Source organism: Centroberyx gerrardi, chromosome 12, assembly GCF_048128805.1.
Source record: "Centroberyx gerrardi isolate f3 chromosome 12, fCenGer3.hap1.cur.20231027, whole genome shotgun sequence".
Classification (NCBI taxonomy): Eukaryota; Metazoa; Chordata; class Actinopteri; order Beryciformes; family Berycidae; genus Centroberyx; species Centroberyx gerrardi.
In genome coordinates this window covers 786992-811367 of record NC_136008.1, presented here as the reverse complement: position 1 = coordinate 811367, position 24376 = coordinate 786992, and the positions used below count along the sequence as shown (strand labels likewise).

The following is a 24376-nucleotide window of genomic DNA, read 5'->3' as shown; positions in this document are numbered from 1 at the left end:
ACAACCTGCTGCTGAGACCCACAACCTGCTGCAGGGATCTGAACCCACAACCTGCTGCTGAGACCCACAACCTGCTGCAGGGATCTGAACCCACAACCTGCTGCTGTCAGAGGGGCTCCCTGTGTGTCAATCCTAAACTTCATTACATTGTGTGTGTGTGTGTGTGTGTGTGTGTGTGTGTGTGTGTGTGACCCTCTGTCCTGGGCCCTCTCATATATTCAGCCTTATTCGTATGACCATCTCTGTATGACCCTGCTCTGCTTTGTATGACCGGTGTTTATTTGTACTTGACGTGCCTGGCGGCCTTATTGTGATCTGGTCCTGATCTGGTCCTGATCTGGTCCTGATCTGGTCCTGATCTAGTCCTGATCTGGTCCTGATCTAGTCCTGATCTGGTCCTGATCTGGTCCTGATCTGGTCCTGATCTGGTCCTGATCTAGTCCTGATCTGGTCCTGATCTGGTCCTGATGACGACACACCTCTCCCATTCCTTTGTGTCTTGGCTGTACTTATTTGTTTTGAGATTTTTGGTTGTGTCAACTTCTGTGTTTTTCTTTTCCATCTCATAAAATGCTCAATAAAATACTAATTGCAAAAAATATGTACCATATATAGGAATATAAGAATGTCTAGTAAGAATATAAAAATATATATAACACCGAGGGAGAAATGTGAAAACTTGGAGAGGAGAATGTTCATACTGGTATTTAAGAAGTGATAATAAAGCAGTGTACATGATTAACTATTTTAATGCCAAAAACTATTCAGTGTGTCCTCCACAGTTTTCTTCTTCTCATGGGACACTAAAAAAACTCTTACTAATACTAATAATATTTCTACTCATGATAATAATGAATATATTCATGCAGACTTTATGGAATCCAAATGTCTCATTAGAAACCAGTGTGTATTGATCAATTCTATAATCAATCTGTAATCAGTCAAACAGCATCAGGTCAACTGGAGCAGACCAGTTTAATAAAGTGTCATCAGACCAGAGGTCAGCCCGACCCTAAAACACTATACTGTATGTTGCACTGTAGGAAAAACTTTTCTACTCGCGTTGTCATGGCAACGCGCATCACTTCCGGGTTGAGAGGCGAGCAGACGGGCTCAAGATGGCGGCGCCCAACGAGCTGTTTTGCTGGGAAGGAGACTGGGGTCTTCCGTCCGTTAACACCGACTGTCTGGTGGTTCTGGTGAGTGACTGGTTCAGACTGACGGACTGGTTCACCGACTGGTTTACTGACCGGTTTCATCAGGCTCACAGACAGAGTCACGGCGTAAATCTGACGCTAACGTTAGCATGCTAACAGTCTGTTGACTCCGCTGTGTTTCACTGACTGTTACTTCTGTGTAACTGACCCGGTCTGATAAACACAACGTGTGGGATAACTGACAGACAGTTATAACAACTGACAGACAGTTATAACAGCTGACAGACAGTTTAGTGTCAAGACCCAAAATAAACAACTAGTGATGGACGATCTGTTCATCTCGATTACGATTCTATACGATCTGAGGTTCAGGATCAATACAACCAGGATCCGATGTGATCAATAAAAGTTCAGTGACAACAAAGTCTGACTGTGCAGAATAATGTTTATTTCTGAGACTCAGATCTTTCTAGCGATGCCATTGGCTGCTGGAATGTAAACAACAGAGTGACAGTAATAATGTGGCTGGGCTGCTCTGGTCCTTTCCTCTGCTCTCCTCACTGCAGAGTATCTGTCTGAACCAGTCTCTGACTTTATCATGATCTGGACTAAAGCTGCCGTTTTGGAAAAGTTTTGCCATTGATTTCAGTTTTTGATTTATTTCTCTTCATGAGAATTTGAAAACTTAGAAAACAGAAGAGAGGAGAGATGGATCAGCGACAACACAACACAGTCAGTTTGTATTTTAGATGTTTTAAAGCTCCAATCATGGCTGGGCGACATGTTTGAAATCAATATCACGATAGTCATAAGGATTTTTTTTCGATATCGATATGACGATATTGCTTTCAAATACCAGAGGTGGGGACTTGAGTCACATGACTTGGACTCGAGTCACAGTTTTAATAGCTTGAGACTTGACTTGATGCATGAAGAGAAGACTTGAGACTCGACTTGACTTGGGTTCTGGTGACTTGGGACTTGACTCTGACTTGTACTTTGATGACTTGAAAAGGTTTCTAAAGTCTTGACTTGAGATCTTGTGTTTGTGTAAATGACTTAGATTGAAAGTGATGAGATTTGTTCCAGCGGACGACTGAATTTAAATTCTGTTTTCTGAATTTGTATGGAATGATTGAATTTATTGAAGTTGAAACTGATTATAGAAATCAAACTCATGATGCTCTTACCAAGTTTTTATCCTATTAAAACCATATTGCATTGAAAAGTCCTAGATATTTAGTTTTCTTTAAGATATTAAATTGATACTGGACTCTTGATTTGTTCTGACTTGACTTGCTGTTCTACATTTAGACTTGAGACTTGACATTAATGACTTGGACTTGACTTGGTAATCTACATTTAGACTTGGGACTTGACTTGAGACTTGTTCCTCAAGACTTGAGACTGACTTGGGACTCGAGCAAAGCTGACTTGGTCACACCTCTGTCAAATAATATTCCTACCATACCTCATTTTGTCAGAGTTTTTAAATAAAAATTTGTTTGTTATCAGTTTAGACAGCAGAATTGTGCGTCATGTTATCCCAAATTGACCATATCATCACGATATGATTCCACTAAAAGACGATAAATGATAAATATTGAATTATCGCCCAGCCCTAGCTACAATCTGCAGCTTTTCTGTATTGTTAGTCCCGCCCTCCCCTCCACCTGTCAGTCATCTTGATGATGTCATCAGGTCAGCTGATCTGACGCTGATGTTCATCGTGTTTCTGAACGTTTCGCTTCGCTCTTCTCTCTTTTCTTCTTCTTGCCTCTGTTGTCGTTGCTGTGACGTCCCGCTCTGCGGCCGCTCGCCTCAGCTTGATACACGCCCGTAAAACCAGAAATATATCAGCCGTGAGGATCATAATGTACAGAGCTTGTCTGGGCTGCTTTGGGCGATATCCAACATCGAATGTCTTGTACTGTCCTGCCAAAATATCGCGATATACGATATTATCACCGGTCGCGGGTGGGACTCAGTGGGTCAGGTTTTTTTGGTATTTTATTTTATTTCTTCTAAATGACTATGATTTCTAGGCTATTAATTATAATTATTACGAATTATTATTATAATGAATAATTTGATCTTACTATTCAAGCATTGGATCGTGGAAATATTGCGGAAAATTTCGTGTTGATTATCGCGAAAAATATTTTCCGTGATATCGTAAGCAAAGCATGTGAACTCAAATCAGCACTAGGCCTGGGCCGATATTCAGTATCAGTATTACAGTGTGGCAGCACAGTTACAAAGTGTGGAAGTTGGCACATTCTTCTGTATAGATTCAGATCTTGTGTGGAAAGTGGTTTACGACCCTTCATACATCTGGACCCGAGGCTCCTGACATACTGAAGGTGAACTGTGGGATTTAAAAACTATACAAAAGTTTTTGTGTCCTGATGGAAACCTCCCGCAGAACGTAGCCGCTGTAAATCAGAATGTGTTCTTAGTTAATTATCTCAGCTGGTTAATGAGCAGCGAGTCCGCAGGTGCTTGAAACGTCTGAAAAAGTCTTGAAATGCATCATCTCAATTTAAGGCCTTAAAACGTATTAAAGTGTCTTAAATCCAGTTATCAGAGGTTTATTGTTTGACCATGTGATGATGCTGCGTGTCCAGAACAGCTCAGCAGGACAACATGCATCATGTCAGCTGGACTTCATGTCCCTTAACTATCCTGTCCTGCTGTCCTTTTTCTTATTCTGTTCTGTTATGGTTTCACAACTTTCATGAGCGATACTCAATCAGAAATAGTTTGGTTTTGCCGGCTTTGTTTCTTCATTTTGGTTTTTAAATTAGTATGAAATTCAATTCCAGGCATTAAAAAGGTCTTGAAGTCTTAAATGAGTCTCTGAAGCCTGCAGATCCCCTGATGAGGTTAAAAAGAGGAGTGTGGTATCTGGAAGTCGTGTTATATTTTTTTCATTGAGCTTCATTTCTCTTCAGTAGAGCTGCTGGTTGGGAGCGAGGCTCGGCCACCCAGCCGCCTGAGTTTCCATGACTGATGTCGTCCTGAGCGTTTCCTGATAGCCGGGACGCCCGCGGCCCGCCGCCTCCCGCAGCGATTAAAGCAGATTTAAACATGTTGCCGTTGGCCTCGGATCTGACGGGAGGGACGGAGGGAAACGGCTTCTCTCCTCCCCTCTCCTCCTCCGGCGGTTGGAAAACACTAATCTGTCGCTCCTGCCGGGAGCCGAGCTGCGGTTTCCAAACCGCCGGTCGGCTCCCGGACCCGGCGGCCGGTGACACTTCGCCACGCTGCCGTCTGGAAACCGCTCGGCCGGCGGCGGACTCGCTCAACAACATTTCTTTGTGTTGCGCTAATTTAACCCAAATGTGGCCGGCCGGTCCCAGACTGTTCCAGGTCAGGATTAGAGCCGAAAGCCTCAGGAGGCCTGCAGGATTTTCACTGTATTACCGCTCATCAGGCTCCGTTTCCCCTGCAGAGACGCTCGTTCTGTTCTGCTGCTCCTAAAAACATACAGCTCAACTTTCTCTACAATTCAGATGTCTTGTGGCAGAGTTTGGCTGGCTAGTAGCAGATTAATTAAAGCTCCATATTCTCACTGTCCAGAGTTTTATTTTGTGTCTTTCTGTCCATTCAAAGCTGTGTGTGTGGTGTCATGAACCAAAAACACTCTCAATCCATTTCTCCACGTTCATTTTCCAGCATCTCTCTGAGCCTTACCAAGAACAGGCCGTTTCTGTCTCCGTGTCTTTAAGGCTCATTAATATTAACGACCCTCCGTTCCGATCGGCTAACCGTTTCGAGAGCGAAACGTGAGACGCCGCGGCCCGGCGGCTACAGGTAGGGAAAACTCTACGGTAATAAACGATGACGACCGCTCGACCGCTTTGAAAAAAACACTTTGTTAGTCTGTTATTTCTTACAGAAATGATAATGAGCGAACCTTTGTGACGCCACAAAGTTACGGAAGTCCAAACGGCTCGTTTAGAGGCTCGCTTTTCTAATATGGATTGTGTGGATTTAGTTTTGATACTTTCACCATGTTTAGATACACATCCAACTCCTTTATCATCACAGAGGAGAGGGAGTCCTGCTTTACATGATGTGGACCTTTAAAGTTCCCTGGTTTCTGTGTCATTTTACAAAATTAGATTGTTTGATTCAGGTTTTGTATATTGTTTGTGGGATTGTTGTTCATTGTAAGTGGGCCTCAAGGAAAACTCCCCTAAAACTCTGTAACTCTGTTACAACAGCTACTGGTGATGAACTTTTCATCTCTGGCTCCATCCAGTAGTTAGTTGTGTTTTTCTTCTTGGTGGATAACCGGCCAATCGTAGACGAGGTGACGTCACCTCCAGATGTTTCCAGCAGCTCCAGTGGAGTTTGATATGAGAAAATGTTTCAGGATGTAAAACATCAGCGGTAAACGTCAGGTTTTGGTGTCAGTCCCTCAGAATCAAAGAGCGAGGGCTTCTTTCTAGAGCCGCCATTTTGCACCGAGAGACGTTCAACAATCATACAGGGAGAAATCCATCGTAGAAGAGGAGAGAGACCAGTTTCTCCACCACAGGAGCAGGAGAGAGACCAGAATGCACTGCAGGAGCAGGAGAGAGACCAGAATGCACTGCAGGAGCAGGAGAGAGACCAGCATGCACTGCAGCAGAGAGACAGGCTGGGGTTCAGGAAGGGACGACTCTCACTTTTATTGCCTGGAAAAACTCTCTCTACTCTTACTGTCACTACCACACTCTCCTCCTACAGCTAAAACCCACAGCTTAGTTCAGGCCCCTTCTCTGGAGGTTATTAAAAGGCATTCTGGGAAATGTAGGAAATCCCTAACTGTAGTACAAAAAAGTAAATGACAACACTTCATCACTAAATAACTGCTGGACATCACAGGCTGATGATAAATAACAGTGAAGAGGATTTGTTGGATTTCTCCTTTAATCCTTTGAGGATGTAATGTTAGTGTTGCGTCGCTGCCAGCAGTAAGTTGGCAGCAACATCAGCTGTTAAGTTGTAGTACTGAGTTGTTATTAGTGATTTTATTGCATTATATTATTTGCCAAGACGCTCACAGTTGGCAGCATGGAAAACGCTGAGCAGGTTTTGGCTTGTTTTGTTACATAAGAGCCGAACAGGAACACGAGCGGCCGACGTTACCGTCTTAAGAACCAGAAAACAAACCGAGAGGCAGAACCAGCATCTTGCAAATGTGACTGAAAATGTTCATCCTGAAAATATGAAGCAAAATACAGCGAGGAGGGAAACCACTGTGATGCAGAAAGTAAGCCGCTGAAAAATGTTCCACACCTTTCCAATGCAATTTGTTTTCTTTAATAATTTTTCTTACTTTCTGCGTTAGAAGTGATTTCTTTTACTCTACTTTTTACTTTTACTGAAGTAGATCTTTCCACCAGTACTAGTACTTCTACTGCAGCAGGATGTTTCAGTGTCTTCCAGTCTGCAGTGTGTTCAGTCAGTCTGGGTTCAGTTTCTCTGCTGAGGAACAAACGTCTTCACACATCAAACGCTGACATCATGGCTGCAGATTTACGAGGAAATTCCTCATTTTTTCTGGTTGTAAAACTCCAGTGAGGAGCTAGACCCAGCTAGACCATTCATACTTCTGTCTCCAGATTAACTGAGTCATCTGAAACACTTACTGTACCAGTCAGTGCAGTGTGTTGAGCACATGGAGTTTAAAGCTCAACCTTTCCTCTGGTGTTGAGTCAGGCCAGCAGAGTCCGTCTGTCTTCTACTGGAAACCGAAACTCTTCAAGAAATACTTCTAGAAATCTCCGACATCTTCCTCTTCTAACAGCTTGATATACTCTTCTCTTGAAGCAAAAACACAAATGTCCTTTCTGCCTCTCAGTTCATGTCTCTCCCATCTCTTCTGTTTCATCCTCCTCTACCTGTGTCATATCAGCCTCTGACCCTTGACCCTCTACAGAGGATCTATTCTTACAAGATGGTTCATGGTAGGAAACAAATGATGAAACCTGATAAAGGACAGTAGGGAACTTCAGTGTGTGATGAGACACTTTGACTTGAGTTCAGGCTGCGATCACCAAGTCAGCGTCAGTCCGTTCATCTCCTCCAGAGCGACCAGGGAAACTCAGCTGATGATTGGACGCTCAACAAGCTCGTCTCAGCTGAACTTTTCACCGTCATCAGCCGTCAACAGCCAATCAGATTTCTGCTTCCTTGTTTCTCTACCGATGTGATTTAGTTTCATGAACAATAGTTAAAAATGCAGGGCGGCTCGGCGGTTCGTTCTGTCGCCTGGGTTTGGATCTCCGCCCCGGTCCTTTCCGTGTGGAGTTTGCATGTTCTTTCCGTGTTTTGCGTGGGTTTCCTCCAGCAGCTCAGGTTTCCTCCCACAGTCCAAACACTGTGGGATATCCGAGCTAAATCAACTCCTGAAGTTTCTTCCCCGTGGCAGCGAGGCTGACAAACGATCCCCGTCTGTCACTGACGCTGGACCGACTCTCGGAGCACAATTCCATACAAATTGTACATCTGTAAATGCATAGTCGTATCTATCATATTTGTATTCCCTGTATAGTGACACTATTCATATTTGGTACTTTGGTCAGACACTAAATGCAACTTGCTACTGAGCCTGTAAAAAGCCCCTGGATGAGCCACTTAGTCGCCACGCTTATTGTATATACTGTATATATTATTAGGAATCTCTTCACCGAGTCAGACTCTAGTATGTGAAAATGTACCTGGAGAAAATAAATCTTTTCTGATTGTAAATGAACATCATGAAGTCTCCGGTGATCCTCCTTTGTCCGGCTGACTTTGCTCTGCAGCTGAAACAGGAACATGAATGGAAGAGTTCTATAAGCAACACATGGAAACAGATTCATCTGAATATTATCTTATTTAGAATAAAGCCAGTAGTCGGATTATTGCTGTCCATGTAAACGTAGTCACTGTCAGACTAATTGCAGGACTTGTCCTCTGCTGGGTGAGAGAAGTGTTTCAGATGAACTCTCAGCCTCTGGGCTTCGCTCTGCAGCTGAATGGAGGTTTTGTGTTGAACCGCGGTGGAAACTCTGACCTGTGTTTTTTCCGTGATTCCCGTCCCGTCCCGTCCCGTCCCGTCCCGTCCTGTCCCATCCCGTCCCGTCCCGTCCCGTCCCGTCCCGTCAGGTCCGTCCGTCAGACGGTGCCAGAGCCGTTTAACGTGCGTCTGTCAGACGGTCGCTATCGGAAACGCTGCGGTTCACATCCGCCGCAGCAGGAACTTTCCAGACTGTAGGCTACCTGTCTGTCTGGAGGCTGCTGGGATAGAGCCGGGCGATAATTTAATATTATCTTTTATCGTCTTTCAGTAGAGTCATATCGTGATGATATGGTGATTTTGAAGAATTCTGTCTCCATTAATTGTTCTCTATGTGCATACAGCGATTACAAATTGACTGATTACTGTTGTATCTTGTGTTGATGTGGGCATATAGGTGTGTGATGTCGCAATTTTTATCGACTTGCTTTGGTGTTTTACTGTTATATATTATATTATTATATTATATTATATATCCTTATCTTCTGGAGTCTTCTTGTTTGTACTTGTTTTAATTTATTATATGAAGATGATGTTTGCTTTTACTTGATTGTGAAAGCACTTTAACTTTGTTTTAAAGTGATATACCAATAAAGATGATGATGATGATTATTATGTTAGTCAGTGTCATTTTCAGCCAGTATCATTTCCACTCTGTCAGCAGGTCTGTAATCTCAGCTCATGTGTCATGTTGTTCTGTCTGTTTCTCTGCAGGCGTATGCCAGGTTCGCCGGCGCTCCGCTCAAACTTCACAAGATCTCCAATCCATGGAAGAGTCCCAGCGGTGAGACGGCAGCTCATCACAAAAATAAACTTCATGTGTATAGCACTTATCTAAAAGCAGAGTTTCCAAAACACTTCACAAAGTGGCTTAAAAAGAAGAATAGTAAATAGTAAGTGGAGTAGAAGGGCTTAAAGCTGCCACCAGACAATGTTCCATGGTGTTCTCCTGGTTTTAAAGGTTCTCTTCCCGCCATGAGGACCAATCAGAAGGATGTCCTGTCCAGACCCTCTGACATCATCATCCACCTCAGGAAACAGGTGACACACTGCTGTTCATTATTTCTTATTTGACCTTTACTTACCCAAGTAAAACAAAAAAGTAATTTAGCTCTCACGCTCCCTGGTCATTTTCTGTTGAAATTTCTTCAACAGTCTGAAACTGCAGGTTCATGTCAGTCTCTCAGATTTTAAATCCATGATGGCTCATTACATTCCAAGGAAATGCGTTTGCTTTGCAAACTAACATAAGTTTACATAAGTTGAGTTGCTCTGTGATCCTCTGGCTGGAAAACCTCCTGGGGTTTCGTGGGTCGAGGTCTGGTCCGGTCCCGGAGTAAATTCCACTCTGACTGGAGTTTCTCTGTTTGGGGTTTTTGGTCCGGGCCTGGGCTCGATCCCTGCCCTGATACTGCTGTATTTTTTTATGTGAATATGTATATTTCTATCTAAATTTGTATGTATTTTTGTATGTATTGTGTCATGTAACATTGCTGCTGACACTTCTTGGCCATTTCTTGGACAAGGTCTCTCTTGAAAAAGAGACTGAATCTCAATGAGACAACCTGGTAAAATAAAGGTTAAATACAATAAAATAAAGGTAGTCCCATTGAGAACAAAAATCTGAAGACTTGGCCAACAAAGCAGCATCAAACAGATGTTACAAACAACAACAGCAAAACAAACAATAAACTGTTCATCGGCTGAAATACAACCAAAGTCACAGAAACTGAGTGCAAAGTCAGAATTCACCTCACTGTCACCGTTCCAGTGCTTTCTCTGGAAAATCTGTTTCTGAGATGTGGTTAAACTCAGTTTAGCGTCCCAGTGAAAGTGCGGTTGGAGTGGAACTGAACCAGAGAGGTGAAGAGTATCTGACAGGTATTTGGATCTCTGCAGGCAGTTGGAAAAACAATATTAAACAACGAGCCGCTGCCGCCAGGCGGTCCGACCGGCCAAAGACGCATTCCAGCCGTGCCGATAATTCCCATAAACCTCAGCTAGATATGCGTTATTAAAAACTGAATTGGTTGCCATGCTAACTGTTGTGGTAGCTAGGTAGTTATTGATCTTTCTAGTTTTATCCTGTTTCTTACTGTTATGGGTGTTCACTAACTTGGAGGAAACTTTTCAGACAATACATGTTGGTAACTGTTGTAGAAAAGCCTAAATCCCCTAGAGGGCGCTCTGTATTGGAGACTTCAGTGCTGCTGATGGTTCTCTGCTGTACCTCATACCTGGACACATCACCATCGTACCCATAAAGTACCCACAGTAAAGAGCGCTATCAGGGGATTGTTGCTGTTTGGCCCACTGGACGCGACCAATTCCCCTGTCATTCATTTGCTATGGGACGCGAGTAATTCGCTGCGCTGAGCATGCTGGGATAGCTTGCACCGCGGACCAGGCTCGCCGCACGGTGAAAAGGGCGGGACAAAAGTTGAGCTCAGGTTAGCTTTATGCAAATGAGCGCGGTGTTCGCGTCTCGAGAGCCAATGACTTTCGAGGCTGCAACACCTTGTCTGTACAACCAGGAAACGCCAAAGTGAAACTTGTGAGATTATAGCGAGTCTGTAGAATTCATCGCCTTAGGTGGGCCATCAACATTCAACTAAACGATGGTACTTTTTAAAGGATCACAGATAACTTTAAGATTATACTTCATGCTGAAACAAAGGTGACGTTGTGTGCGCGGTCAAAAAGATGCAATCGACGCTCCTCCATCCAGGATTGGCTGAAAGAACAGGAACTGGAACCACCGGTCGATCCTGGTTGGGTTTTTTCCTGGTTCGTTTTTTGGATCGCTGAATTTTCCTACAGCGCCTCTTAAGTACAGTAAGTACAGGAGTTTTCAGGCCGCGGTCGTCATGAAAGAGCAAAAAACGTGAACGCCAAGGTACATCTGCGCTCATATGAAGCCGACGCGATCGAGCCACAGACAGCCTGAACCAGTCCTGTCCTGGGACCTCATTTATCAACACTGCGTAGAAAAGGTTCTAAATTCTGTCTTACGAATAAAATTTAGAATGTGCATAAGTACAAACATATTTATCAAACGTGCGTACGCACACCTATAAGTAACCTGCCTTGATAAATACCACACGTTCTAAACCACCATCATGCTCGTGCACAGCCACTCATTAACATAAATTTACGCCCCCAATTGACCTTATATGGTGACAACCTTCCCTTTAAATGCAGCAGGAAATGTCACTGATATCTCTTCTGTGCTGAGCACGGCTCAGACAAAGAACGCAGGAGGAAGAATTTACAGATGCAGACATTGAATTATTAAAAAGATTAAAAATTGGTAACTGAGGTTGTGGCACCACAAAGTACTTTCTGGAACACTCGATGGTAGATTGATAAACGAGTGAAAACATACAGCCTGTCAGCAGGTGTGAGCGGCGGCATTAAACTGTTTTATCAGCAGAGCAGTGGCAGAAAAAAAAAAAGTTTTGACCTGAATCCAAAATAATTATAGTCAACAAGAGGGACTTTGCTGCAACAGGCGGAGGACAGACTGAGACCAGCCTGTCCGATGTGGACCGGACCCTCCGGACACCGGATTGTGATAATTTTCATTTGAACATATTTCTCTAAGCCTGCAGGTCCTCCCTGAAGGAGAAGGTGGGGCAGAGGTCCAATAAAACAAAATCTACTGAGTCGCCCCTCATCGCTTTCAGTTAAAAAGTTGGTGCGCTCTCTGAAAACGCTCCATGCACAACGCATAATGCTCCAAATCCAAACAACTATCAATGTCTTATTGTTGCCTTTTATGATTGCCTATACCCTGAATTTCATCACCCATACTAATAATTAAAATGATGATTAGTCGATTTAATTCAATATGCTTAAATGGACTAGATAATATAGTTGAACAATATGCACTGTCGAAATTGTATATGAATGGTATAACATGCACTTTTAGTCTCAACTACTGAAGCCTAAGGAATTTTATATTAATAATTATGAAAATGCCTATTTATTCATTTGATTGTCTGTTCCTGTCGTTCTTGGTGGTCTTTCATTTTCCGCTCGGTGCTGTAAGCAGGTCAGAGCTGTGCTTAAATTTACGCACGTTCTCAAGCGTAAGTACAAATTGATAAATCCGACTCTTTGCTTAGAAATGTTCGTACGCATGGTTTACACACATATTTGTACTTACGCACTCTTGGTAAATGAGGGCCCTGGAGTGTGAACTTCAGGTAATGCTTTCCTTCCCCCAGAACTGTAATGTGTTTTGGAAACGATTTCTTCATTGAGATCCTATAGGAGTCACTTGAGTTCCTTTGACCCACATTCCCATTGAGAGAAGTCATGTCTCCGAGCCAAATGTTACCCTCCTCCTCCATTAACCGGAGCAGCTAATAGGCAGATGGAAGCCATTACCCAGACTGCTCGCTGCCTCGCGCTGCGGTAGGTGGGTTGGGAGCGACCGCTCAGTAGAAACCACAACGCCAGGAAGACTGATGAAGTAGCTCCATTGCTCACTTTACTTTCTGCATCAGGTCTTCTTGATTCATTTTATTTCCCTTGATATCATTTTATGAATCTTCTTGTTGTTCTAGAGTTTTCCGACATGTTGGAAAAACGTTGTCCAGATCAGCAGGGTCTCGGCTTGCCGTCTGGAGTTTTGATTTCTTTCTTTCTTTGGTTTGTTTTAAGATAGATGTGCAGTATTTAGTATTTTTTATGCAGATTTTGTGTTTTATCAGTGGATTTTTTTCTTTTTTGTATCACTTCTAGGTTTAATCATTGCGCAAACTAATAAACTAAATGAAACTATATGACAATAAACTGAACATCACAGGCAAGATTAAGAGTGAAGGGAGACTGGTTGTCAGTGTTGTGTAGAGGGTTTATTAACATCTATCTGAGAGTTGTAAAAATTGAGCAGGTTTACCTGCCGAAGAGGAAAAAATTTGACCAATCAGTGATTTCATACCGGTGACTTAAAAATGTCACTTTAAAAACCTCAGTATGTACAGTATGTGTGGAAACCCAATGCAGTTGACATTTCCATTTTAGGCCTTCGGTTGATGCTGGATCCTTTGCTGATACCAACGAGCTCAACAGCAGAGAAAGTTTCCGTACCTAGATCACCAACTTTACACCACAACACCAGATCAGGTCTGGCAGGCTGTAACCTTACTTTGTTTTCCTCCTGGATCCCAGCATGCACCGGTGCAGTAATCAGGTGAAATGGAAAAGGTTCGACCCAGAACAGCCAGAGAGCCAGAAGGCCTGTAAAGCCCCCCACACCTCCACCTGACAGTTTTGGGGTTTCTGCAGATTAAAGAAAGTGCTCATGGTGTCACAGCAGCTTCAACTTTATTTCTGCAGGGAAGGCTGACTGAGCTCCATCAGCTGGTGGATGTTCCCATTTTGGAATTAGATTAATTATTAAATCTTTTCAATCAGGCAGGTTGATGACAAACACATTTTTATTTACAGAAACAGCCTGGGGGTTTCTACTGGTTTCTACTGGGAGCTGCCCAGTACAACCACAGTCTTCTACTGCTGTCCAGCTCCACTGGACCAGTTGTTGATAGAACATTAATTCACCCCAACCTGCTTTCCCAGCTACTGAAGTGTACCGAAGCGACCTTCTGGTCACTGGCCATTAAAGGAGAATGCCACCCACTTTAATAATTCACAGATGTTCTTCCTGTGCCCCGGGACAGTCCAGTCCGTCTGTGAACTGGCTCCACTCTTTCCCAAAGCTAGAAATCAAAGAGAAAACCCTTGACCTTGTGATGACACTGGGATGTAAAATCACCGGCGCTCTATTGACAGTGAATGGGGCGCTGACTTTATGGAGCCATAAGATGCTGAGTTCAGTTGTTACACCAAAGTGAATTTATATTCTATATATATATTTTTAAAATGGGTGACATTCCTCTTTAACCTTTATGGTTCCAGCATCAGAGGTTTCCCAGCTCCAGACCAGACTGGTTGAGTTTGGTTTGTACTCCAGCTGGTGGTGTTGAAGTGGTTTCAGGACACGTTGGTTTACTCAACAGAAAATCTCATTTCTGTCTTTCAGAAATACAACGCAGACTACGACCTGTCAGCCAAGGAGGGAGCCGACAGCCTGGCCTTCATCTCTCTGCTGGAGGAGAAACTGATGCCTGCTCTGGTGAGAGAGAGAGAGAGAGAGACAGAGAGAGAGAGACAGAGAGAGAGAGAGAGAGAGAGAGACAGAGAGAGAGAGACAGAGAGAGAGAGAGAGACAGAGAGAGAGAGAGACAGAGAGAGAGAGACAGAGAGACAGAGAGAGAGAGACAGAGAGAGAGAGAGAGACAGAGAGAGAGACAGAGAGAGCGACAGAGAGAGAGAGAGAGACAGAGAGAGAGACAGAGAGAGAGAGAGAGACAGAGAGAGAGAGAGAGGGAGAGAGAGACAGAGAGAGAGAGACAGAGAGAGAGAGAGACAGAGAGAGAGGGAGAGAGAGACAGAGAGAGAGAGACAGAGAGAGAGAGAGACAGAGAGAGAGAGACAGAGAGAGAGACAGAGAGGGAGAGAGACAGAGAGAGAGACAGAGAGAGAGAGAGAGACAGAGAGAGAGACAGAGAGAGAGAGAGAGACAGAGAGAGAGAGAGACAGAGAGAGAGAGAGACAGAGAGAGAGGGAGAGAGAGACAGAGAGAGAGAGAGACAGAGAGAGAGGGAGAGAGAGGCAGAGAGAGAGAGAGAGAGACAGAGAGAAACAGAGAGAGAGAGACAGAGAGAGAGAGAGACACAGATAGAGAGAGACAGAGAGGGAGAGAGAGAGAGACAGAGAGGGAGAGAGACAGAGAGAGAGGGAGAGAGAGGCAGAGAGAGAGAGAGAGAGAGAGACAGAGAGAAACAGAGAGAGAGAGACAGAGAGAGAGACAGAGAGAGAGAGAGAGAGATGGCAAATCTGTTGGCACGGCAATGATTTTAGAGACAGATTAATAACCTCTAATCTCTTTAACAATCCCACCTCTCTCTCAACCAAATCCCACCAAGAATTTGTTTTTGATTCAGCTGTTACCTGTGATTTAATTGCTTCATGAAAATTGTCATTTTCCAAATTTATTTAGGCAATGTTCTTCCATAAATGTGCTGGAAATGCACAAAAAAATTGCAATATTTAGAGAGAAAATCTTCTGATCTCAAAATCGCAAATGAGTGAGTATCGATCTGCTCTAGATCTATACGTTCTGGATCGAGCCGAAGAACTACGTGGACGTGACTCGCCGCTGGTACGCCGAACACATCCCCTTCCCTCTCAACTTCTTCCTGCCCGGACGCATGCAGCGCCGGCAGCTGGAGAAACTACGACTGGTCCGAGGAAACGAAGACCTGGAGGCTGGAGAGGAGCTGGAGAAGGAGGTGAGAACTAACCTGCTGAGGAGGTGAAGGAGGTGAGATCAAACCTGCTGAGGAGGTGAAGGAGGTGAGAACTAACCTGCTGAGGAGGTGAAGGAGGTGAGATCAAACCTGCTGAGGAGGTGAAGGAGGTGAGAACTAACCTGCTGAGGAGGTGAAGGAGGTGAGAACTAACCTAGTGAGGAGGTGAAGGAGGTGAGATCTAACCTGCTGAGGAGGTGAAGGAGGTGAGAACTAACCTAGTGAGGAGGTGAAGGAGGTGAGATCTAACCTAGTGAGGAGGTGAAGGAGGTGAGAACAAACCTACTGAGGAGGTGAAGGAGGTGAGAACTAACCTAGTGAGGAGGTGAAGGAGGTGAGATCAAACCTACTGAGGAGGTGAAGGAGGTGAGAACTAACCTAGTGAGGAGGTGAAGGAGGTACGAAAAGCCAACTGTGGTTTCTGGAAAACAGTTGGTCGTGTTAAAGAAGGCTGGTTTGAACGGACTACAGTGGCAGGTAAAGCCTGAGATTCACTAGCCACTTTCAGTATTTTAGTAGCCAACTAGATGTTTAGAATAGAATAGAACCAAATGACGGTCGGCTGCCTGTAGAGCAGATTTAAGCCTTATTCACACCGGACTAAGACCCGGGAACGTCCAGTGATTTGTAATAATTGCGAAGATTGTAAGTGATTTTTAACTAGTGTGAATCTACCATGGCTGTAATTTGTATAATAAAAATTACATCGCAAATGACCTCCTGTATTTTGGTGAAGACAAACGTCTCCTGATAACACGAATCCTGTTAAATCTGAACTCTCGGTAATTTCAGCCATAATTTCTTGTTGGCACGCGATTGCTTTCCTCTTCTAGATGCGTGATTTCTCTCTTCCTTCTGTCATGAAAAGCGGCAGCAGTGGAATATACAGGCTGGTCTGAATGCATCTTTCGGCTCAAACTTTAAAGTCAAGCTGCTGGACCTCAGCGTGGAGACCGAGTACGATCTTGACCTTGTGCGGTTGTGTCGTGAAATTAGCGCTGCTGGTTTCATGATCCCATGTGAATGTTTCATGACACACGGAGGCTGGAGGGGGATTCAGATGAGTCTGTTGCCTGGAGAGGAACTAACTTGCCAGACAAACATTTCCCAGCCTGATGGGATTCAGCAGGAACTGTTCAGTGTCGCTCCCTTCCTTCTTCACTTCATTCACAGATCCAGATCACCTTCCTACAAGGGACAAGTTTGACTTCATCTTCCCTTAAAGGAAACTTCACTGGTCATGTGTAGTAAAACCAGGACAAACAGATAAAGGCAGTTTCCCAGTTTTTACCTAAATATTGTTTCCTTCCAGTCAGTCAGTTCTGTGAAGTGGCACGAAACAAAGGAAAACACTTTTTAATGAGTCTTGTTGCTGTAAAACCGGCTGCATGATATGAGCCATCCACCGCACAAAAGGTCAGAGGTCACACACCGTTCAGGAGAAGGTCACTGAAGAGGATTTTGCTGCTGTCTGGATGAAACCCTCAGTCAGTCAGCTGTTTGTGAATTAAGAAAACCAAACTTATTTCCAGATTGACAGTCAGGTATTTTTCCAAAATGTTTCCTAAGTGCTGACTGGGTTTCTTCACTCTGCGGTCAGGAGGCCGGCTCTGCCCAGGAAGGACCATGGAAACCTTCAGCAGGTACAGACATGAAGACCATCAACATTGGAGTAACACGTTTTTTTTTCCACGACAGCAGCGTTATTTCCTGAAGTTGAGTTTGGTCCAATAAAACTACAGCTACTGTTAACCAGCGGTTAGCTTTCTCTGAGACAAACCAACAGGAATGACCATAAAACTCCAGGTGCAGACGGACAGGGAGAGAGAGGAACGATAAAGACAGAAAGAGGGGAGGGATGTTTGACGAAAGGAAGAAAAAGAAAGTGTTGAGAAACAAAGAATGAGAAAATGAGAATTAGAGTTAAGCGTGAAAGAAAGAAAAATAAGAAAGAACTAAAGAAAAAACTGAAAGAGAGAACTAATGAACTGAGAAAGTAAGAGTTGAGTTAGATAATGAAAAAGAAAATGCTGAACAAGAGAGAAAAAAGAAAATTATGATTGACATAAAGAAATTATTTATTGAATGAGAGAAAAGGAGGAGCAGAGAAGGAGAGAATGAGCGGATGTAGAGAAAGCTTTGTGTTGTTCCAGTGGAGGAAATGTTGCGTTGAGAGGTTTGAGCAGCCGCCTCGCCTCGCCGCCCGTCCCGCCAGCAGATCACTGATCTGCACACAGTCTGTTCCTCAGGAATGAGGAAGAGAATGCTTACTTTCCATTAACGCACATTTATTTTGGAAATTCTGCAGTAGGGGTTTTAACAGGTTTCGAGGCCCAAGGGTCATGAAACTGTCAACGCACAAAAGACCGTGGAAACTTTAAGTTCAGCGAAGAAAAAGATAAACGCCTGAATTGGGGATTCGTGAACAGAGATGAATGATGTCACGGTTTATGTAACGCAACATCCGTCATTTAGTGGACACTTTTATCTGAAGCGCCTTTCAGCACGTCGTCAGTATGGGACTGGAACCCCTAACCTGCAGTGTTGGTGCCTTGCTCTGCCTACTGACCTACAGAATACTTTACCGTCCCCATGGGATCTTTTCTGCATCACGTCTAGCAGTAACTCAGAGCGACTGGTCCGGGTACATCTGTGTTTGTGGTGTGACGATTAAGACTAGAATGGATTGTAGGGAAGCTGATCCTGGACCAGCAGGTCTGGAGGAAAGGCGTAGCACTGGAACAGATAGAATATCCCTGCAACCAGGGAGGGAAACTGGTAAATATTTGCCAGTGCCTGCCAAGTTAGTTTACAGGTCACCGACCATCCTTTGGAGCCCAATTCTATTCTAAACTTCTGGTTGGCTGCTAAAATCATGAAAGTGGCTGGTAAATTTTAAGATTCACCGGCCACTGTGGCTGATAAGGCTAATTTCAATTTATTTTATTTGAAAAGGGATAATGTACATTAATCAACATTCAAACAAATGTAAATGTACCCGAGTTAGCCAAAAGGCTAGTTTTCATTGGCAGTCCCTTTGCCTGATGTTGTTAGGCATCCTAGAAAAATAAAATAAAACATACAATAGTAAAAAACATCATTGTGATAAAAAGCATATACAATACAGATAAACAGCATGAGCGGACAAAATCCAATGGTAGATGATACAGGTACAGTATGAGTACAGTCATGTTAAAGGTGGATAAAACCAGCATCAGTGTTGACATTGTTGGTTCTCAATAAGCCATTTCTTAACATTACACTTGAATGAATAATAGGATGGGGACTCTCTGATTGATTGTGGTGCTGAATTCCATCGATGTGATGCTCTGAAGGAAAAGACGGCCTGGCTACATGCAGTTTTTCTGAGTGGGATTGTGCAGTCTCTCCTAGCTGCACCTCTAGCAGCTCTGTCTGAGGCAGATTTGAAGTTGATGAAGCCAGACAGTGTGTTAATGTTAAGAAAATCTTATTTAATGGTAGAACCAAATCACTCAAAGATGAACAACAGAGTTTTCGACCACTAGTGGTGCTAGTGAGCAAAGTGCAAACAACAAACACACTTATCACATGGCTTTCAAGCGTGCGCACGAGGACGTACGAACACGCCACGAGGACGTACGAACACGCCAGGAGGACGTACGAACACGCCACGAGGACGTACGAACACGCCAGGAGGACGTACGAACACGCCAGGAGGACGTACGAACACGCCACGAGGACGTAAGAACACGCCACGAGGACGTACGAACACGCCAGGAGCACGGAGGAGACGCAGTACACAGTACTGTGTGGAGAGGAAGTTTTTCCTCTCTGTAACTCAGTAACAATGTCGGCAGAAGAAAGAGACACAACTGAGAACTGATGGTAACGTTGAGAGGAGAAAACTCCTGGATAAAAGCAGACAGTATTCATACTCGAGACGCTTTGGATCGCTGGAGGAAAGTGAAGTTAGAGAAAACATTTCATAGCAGGTCTGCTGGTCAATTAGCTTTCCAGCTAGTCTAGTCTAGCATGTCTGGGATTGTTCTGGAAATTCTCGTAGACGATGTGCCGATGGGTGGAGCCGCTGTATGGTTACCTGAAATGCTTCAACTTAGGCCGTCAATCAAATGAAGGGGCGGGGCTTTCTCTCCGGATGTAAACATTGTAGCCTTGTAAACATTAAAAATTAAGACTTTCTTCTTTGAAGGTAATATATTTATTCAACACAGTCATTGAGGTCTAACAGAATACTCTGTCTGCACCAGTGAAATTATGAAAAAACACATCGACTTTGTTTACATGGAAAACTCTGTTGTTCATCTTTAAGCTCTCAGGAATGTTTCAGGACATTCAGTATGTGGCTGTATTTGACCCTTGACCTCCTTACTATTGGTTGCTTGTAATGTTGGTGATCTAGGAGCTGAAGCTTCTTCTGCTGTTGACCTCAGTGGGAATCTGTCTGGAAAACAGCATCAGCTGAAACATGAAATGTGTTTTGAGTGTTTCTGTAACATGTGTTCCTGTGTAGCTGTACCGTGACGCAGCAGAGTGTCTGAACCTGCTGTCCCAGCGCCTCGGGTCACACAAGTTCTTCTTCGGAGACTCGTAAGTTCATGTCGTCTAATGTGTCTGCTGTGTTCAGTTAGACTGCCCAACTGGCATTACACTATGTACACTATGTATGTTTTATTATAACATTTCTGCTCCATTTGGTGTAATTGGATCTTGTAGTAAGAGTTGTGACAAATAATGAATTGGACCAGAAGCACTGCAGAAATGCCTTAAAAATAATACTTACATTTGCGTACCAAGTAGTAAACCATGCGCTTTAATAATGTCTAATACTCGTTAAAAATAGAAACCGTTGTCTCTCTCCAGCCCTTCGTCTCTGGATGCCTTTGTGTTCGGGCACCTGGCGCCCGTCCTGAAGGCCAAACTGCCCGGTGGGAAGTTACAGCAGCATCTCAAGTCCCTGGACAACCTGACTCACTTCTGCACCAACATCCTGCTGCTGTACTTCCCCGGCGACGGCCGAGGTGAGGGAGACGCTCCCTGATTGGTCGATAGGACGTTACCTGTCTTAGTCAGCAGGGATTTTGAAAAGTTTGAAACAGGACTGTGGCTGTGTTCACTAATGTGTCGTATCGCAGGTGAAATCTCAGACACCACTGGTCCGATTTTCTCAGCGTTTGAAAAATTATACTGATTGGCCTAATGGGGGCGCTATAATTAAAGGTCAACATTGAAACAGCATATATATTTGTTTTTTAAAAGTATATGTGCTGTTTCTTGGAGCCAGTGCCACATGAATTTCTCCCTTTTGGGACAATAAAGTTTAACTCAACTATATATCAGACACCAACTCTCTGTTCTGGCTTTTAAAAAATTACAGTGATTGGCCTGATGGAGGCGCTACAATCAATGGTCAACATTTCAAACTTTAAAAGGCCTTAACTGCTACACTACTGGTCAGATTCTGATGAAACCTGGAGGGATGAAGCATCTTGTTACTGATTGGCCGAAGGGGGGCTGCATCATTCCTGGGGGACGACATGTTTCACTCTTTTACATTAAAGTCAGTGGAAAGCGCTCGTTTTGATAAAGACGCAGCGCTTGGCTTCTTTTTTGGCAGAATGAAGAGTAAAGTCCAGCTTTCAACATGGACTGCTACTGTGGTGAAACTGGAGAAAGTAGCGGTAGTAAAGTTCGTAGTAGTTGTTACTGTGTTGTAGTAATTTCTAAGTGTTTGACAGTTGGACGTCAGTACTGTAGTAGTAGTAGTAGTATTTTGTACTTTTAGCAGCTACTGTAGCTCGTTACAATGGAAACAAACCCACTGTTCATGTGGCACATGTGGCTGGGGCAGAAACTTTTCTCTGAAAACAGGAATAATGTGAACCTGACCTTCTTCCTCCTGTGAGAAAATATTGTGTCATGTATGAAACCATCCGTCCTGCTGGAAAAACAAGAACAGGCTGAGTCCGAAATGAGGCATTTGAGATGTTGTTTACCTCTCTGACAAGATGACTGACGTCTTAAAAGTAAAATTCACTGTTGAATATTATGTAAGGTTTTAGCTGCAAGACATTTAGAATATAATCACTTTGTAAATATTGAGTCAAGGACTTCAAGCTGCATTTTTCCATCACAACGTTTTGGAATCAAACTCTTCATTCGTCCACTTTTTTCTGCTCCAAAAAAGGGAACATTTTGCTTATTTTTGTAATTCCTGTTTATCTGTGTGTGTGTTAGGTCACTGACTGAGACGATGTAAACCTGCGCTGCCAAACAAATTATCTCATCGAAGGCGTTTAGTCTTGTCTTACCAAGGTGGAGAAGACAAATCTGGGAAACACTGTTCGCTCTCTAATGTCTCGGTGTCTCTTTAATGTTTCCTAACGTCCTAAACTCCCTACAGTCCCTTTAAAGCTCTCCCTGGTTGTGTTTTCCCAGACAGCTCCGGTCACAAGCCGTCCTCCCAGCCTGAAGCGGGCGGCGACTTCGACCACGTTCCCAACAAGAGGCGGAAGCAGCTGCTGTCGGCGCTGGTGGCTCTGGGCGCCATGCTGAGCTACGCCCTGCTGACCGGCATGGTGTCCGTCCAGCACGTCCAGCAGGAGGCGCTGCAGCACTCGCCCGGCCTGCGCTCCCTCGCCTCGCCCGACGACGACGAAGAGGAGGGGTGAGGAAGAGGTCGGGTCCGACAGAGGTCCGCTGAGGTTTTGCACTAGCTTGTGGGCATTTTATAGAAAATGGAGTGATTCTGTTTAGGAAAAATATACAAATATTACCCAGAAAATAATGTATTGTGTCACATAGTGAGCTGTGCTTACAGTCACCAAAGAAAGGAAATCTGAGCCAGTATCAGATTAAAAAAAACAAAATCCATTAACACTCGGCCTTTCAGTGAACAGCGACTGGACATTGGCTCTAGTTCATCCAACATATTTAATCATAACATAATTCTCTGGATATTCTTTAATAGGAGTATGACCATTTTTGAATCGATGGCTTTGTGTGTCACACCTCTGCTTGTTGTGCTGACACTGGCCTGCAGAGGAGAGTATAGCATCGTACCATAGGCTGATAAAATGAGAATCTATAGAATTACAATCATTAGCTTTTGTAGTTTTTTCTGGCGCCAAACTGACCAGTCACCAAATCCCCTGCAACAATTTGACATCTTTCAGACATTCCTTGTATATAAATCATGAATGTAGATGGTGAGGAGAGGAGCAACTGCCGAGAGACTCGGCCGTTCCTCCTCTTCCTCACTCAGCCTTCATCACTCAGTTGGAGAAACCTGGAGGTGAGAGTCAACTGATGGAGGATCTTTGAAGTTTTTTGAGTGAAGACAGAATAGAAGAAGGCAGATTAGTTCTCACCCATTCACATGTTTAAAGGTAATCCAGCCGCCGAACGCTGGGAAATACTGTTTGTACTGATGAGTTAGTCAGGTCTGCACCAACCAGCCGTCATCTGGTCACCATCTGAACATCCAGCTGGCTGCTAAAATAGTGAAAGTCACTGGTGGATTTTGGGACTCTCTGTTATCTGTGGACAAAAGTTGGTTTCCTGCTTGTACTGTGTGAAAATCACATATCTTCTGTTTTTGTTTTTGTTTTTTTTTGTTTTTTTCCCAGTTTTAGAAAAAAAAATCCCACAATTTCATGGGGACCATTTGGTTAGGAGTCCATTCTGAAGACACATGGTGTCTCTGACAGCAGCTATGTTTATTTTCTATTTATTTGCAGATAGTTATTCACAGTTAGATCTAAATCAACATGTGCACTTATGTCCTTGTTGTGGCGGGTCATACTCCTGTAATGTTTTATAAGAGCGCTCTGCAGAAGTATGAGACGTTCATTTGATAGTTTCAGGGTCTTGGAAAGTGGAAAGAACCGTTTATATGTCATTGGACATATTGTTGGTTTGAAGAATAATATTCAGGTTTGGATCTGATTATCAGCAGAAATCATATTGAATACCGACAGAAGTCTTCAACCTCAGTCAAGACACTCTGATCTGGATAAAGTCTTAAGAGTTTAATATGGAAACTGTGATGAAGACGATCTGTCCTCTTCATGTTCCTGCATCAGTCGTCTGCTTTAATAACAGACTGTCTGTGCTGCAGCTGCATTCCTGCCTCATATCCAACAGGGTCGGACATGTTGCTGCTCTGCTGATAGAGGAATAATCTGCCTGCTGCCAAACTGCAGAGGGATAAACACGTTAAGCAACACAAGTCTGGGGTTGAATTTTGAAGATTGTTTCCATCGTTGACTTTTTTTTCTGGTCTTAAGTAGCTTTAAAAATGGAGTTGCCTTTTGTGACTCATAAGTTGAAACATGTATTCACCTGTTCTTGTGTCATGCAACCAAAAATCAGGGTTTAATTCGCTGTAAATATCCTGACTGCACATTTTATTGATGATCAATCATTTTTTGAATAAATGGGTCATTTAAAATAGTGTAATTTCAACTGTTTGGTGATTTTATCAAATCCACGTCCAGGTTCCCAGTCCCAGGCCTTCATGTTTCTTCCACCTGAACTCACTTCTCCTTCTCATCTGAGAACAGAGTTCACCACTTTTTTACAGGACATAAACTCTCATGACACAAACTCGTTATTTACATCATAGTGAGGAAAACGGATGTAAGATCTTTAAGGTCTTTAAATTTACTATTTTCTGAATATATCATTGATATTTTTATAGGCTCAGAGGTCGTACAGGAGGCAGTCTGCACTGTGAAGCCTCCTTCAGTCCACCGGCAAAACCACTCAGCGCCGGCGGAGCCGTT

The 24376-nt window shown here is 43.7% G+C and overlaps 1 protein-coding gene across 1 annotated transcript; it reads left to right on the top strand.

The window, feature by feature from the left end:
* Positions 1-1102: 1102 nt before the first annotated feature.
* Positions 1103-24030, top strand: mtx1a (metaxin 1a). The gene is made up of 8 exons (XM_071906083.2): positions 1103-1199; positions 8926-8995; positions 9173-9252; positions 14261-14353; positions 15390-15572; positions 20104-20180; positions 20454-20611; positions 22029-24030. Exons 1-8 carry the CDS (start codon positions 1119-1121, stop codon positions 22259-22261), a joined length of 975 nt encoding a protein of 324 aa, XP_071762184.1. The 5' UTR covers positions 1103-1118; the 3' UTR covers positions 22262-24030.
* Positions 24031-24376: the final 346 nt, after the last annotated feature.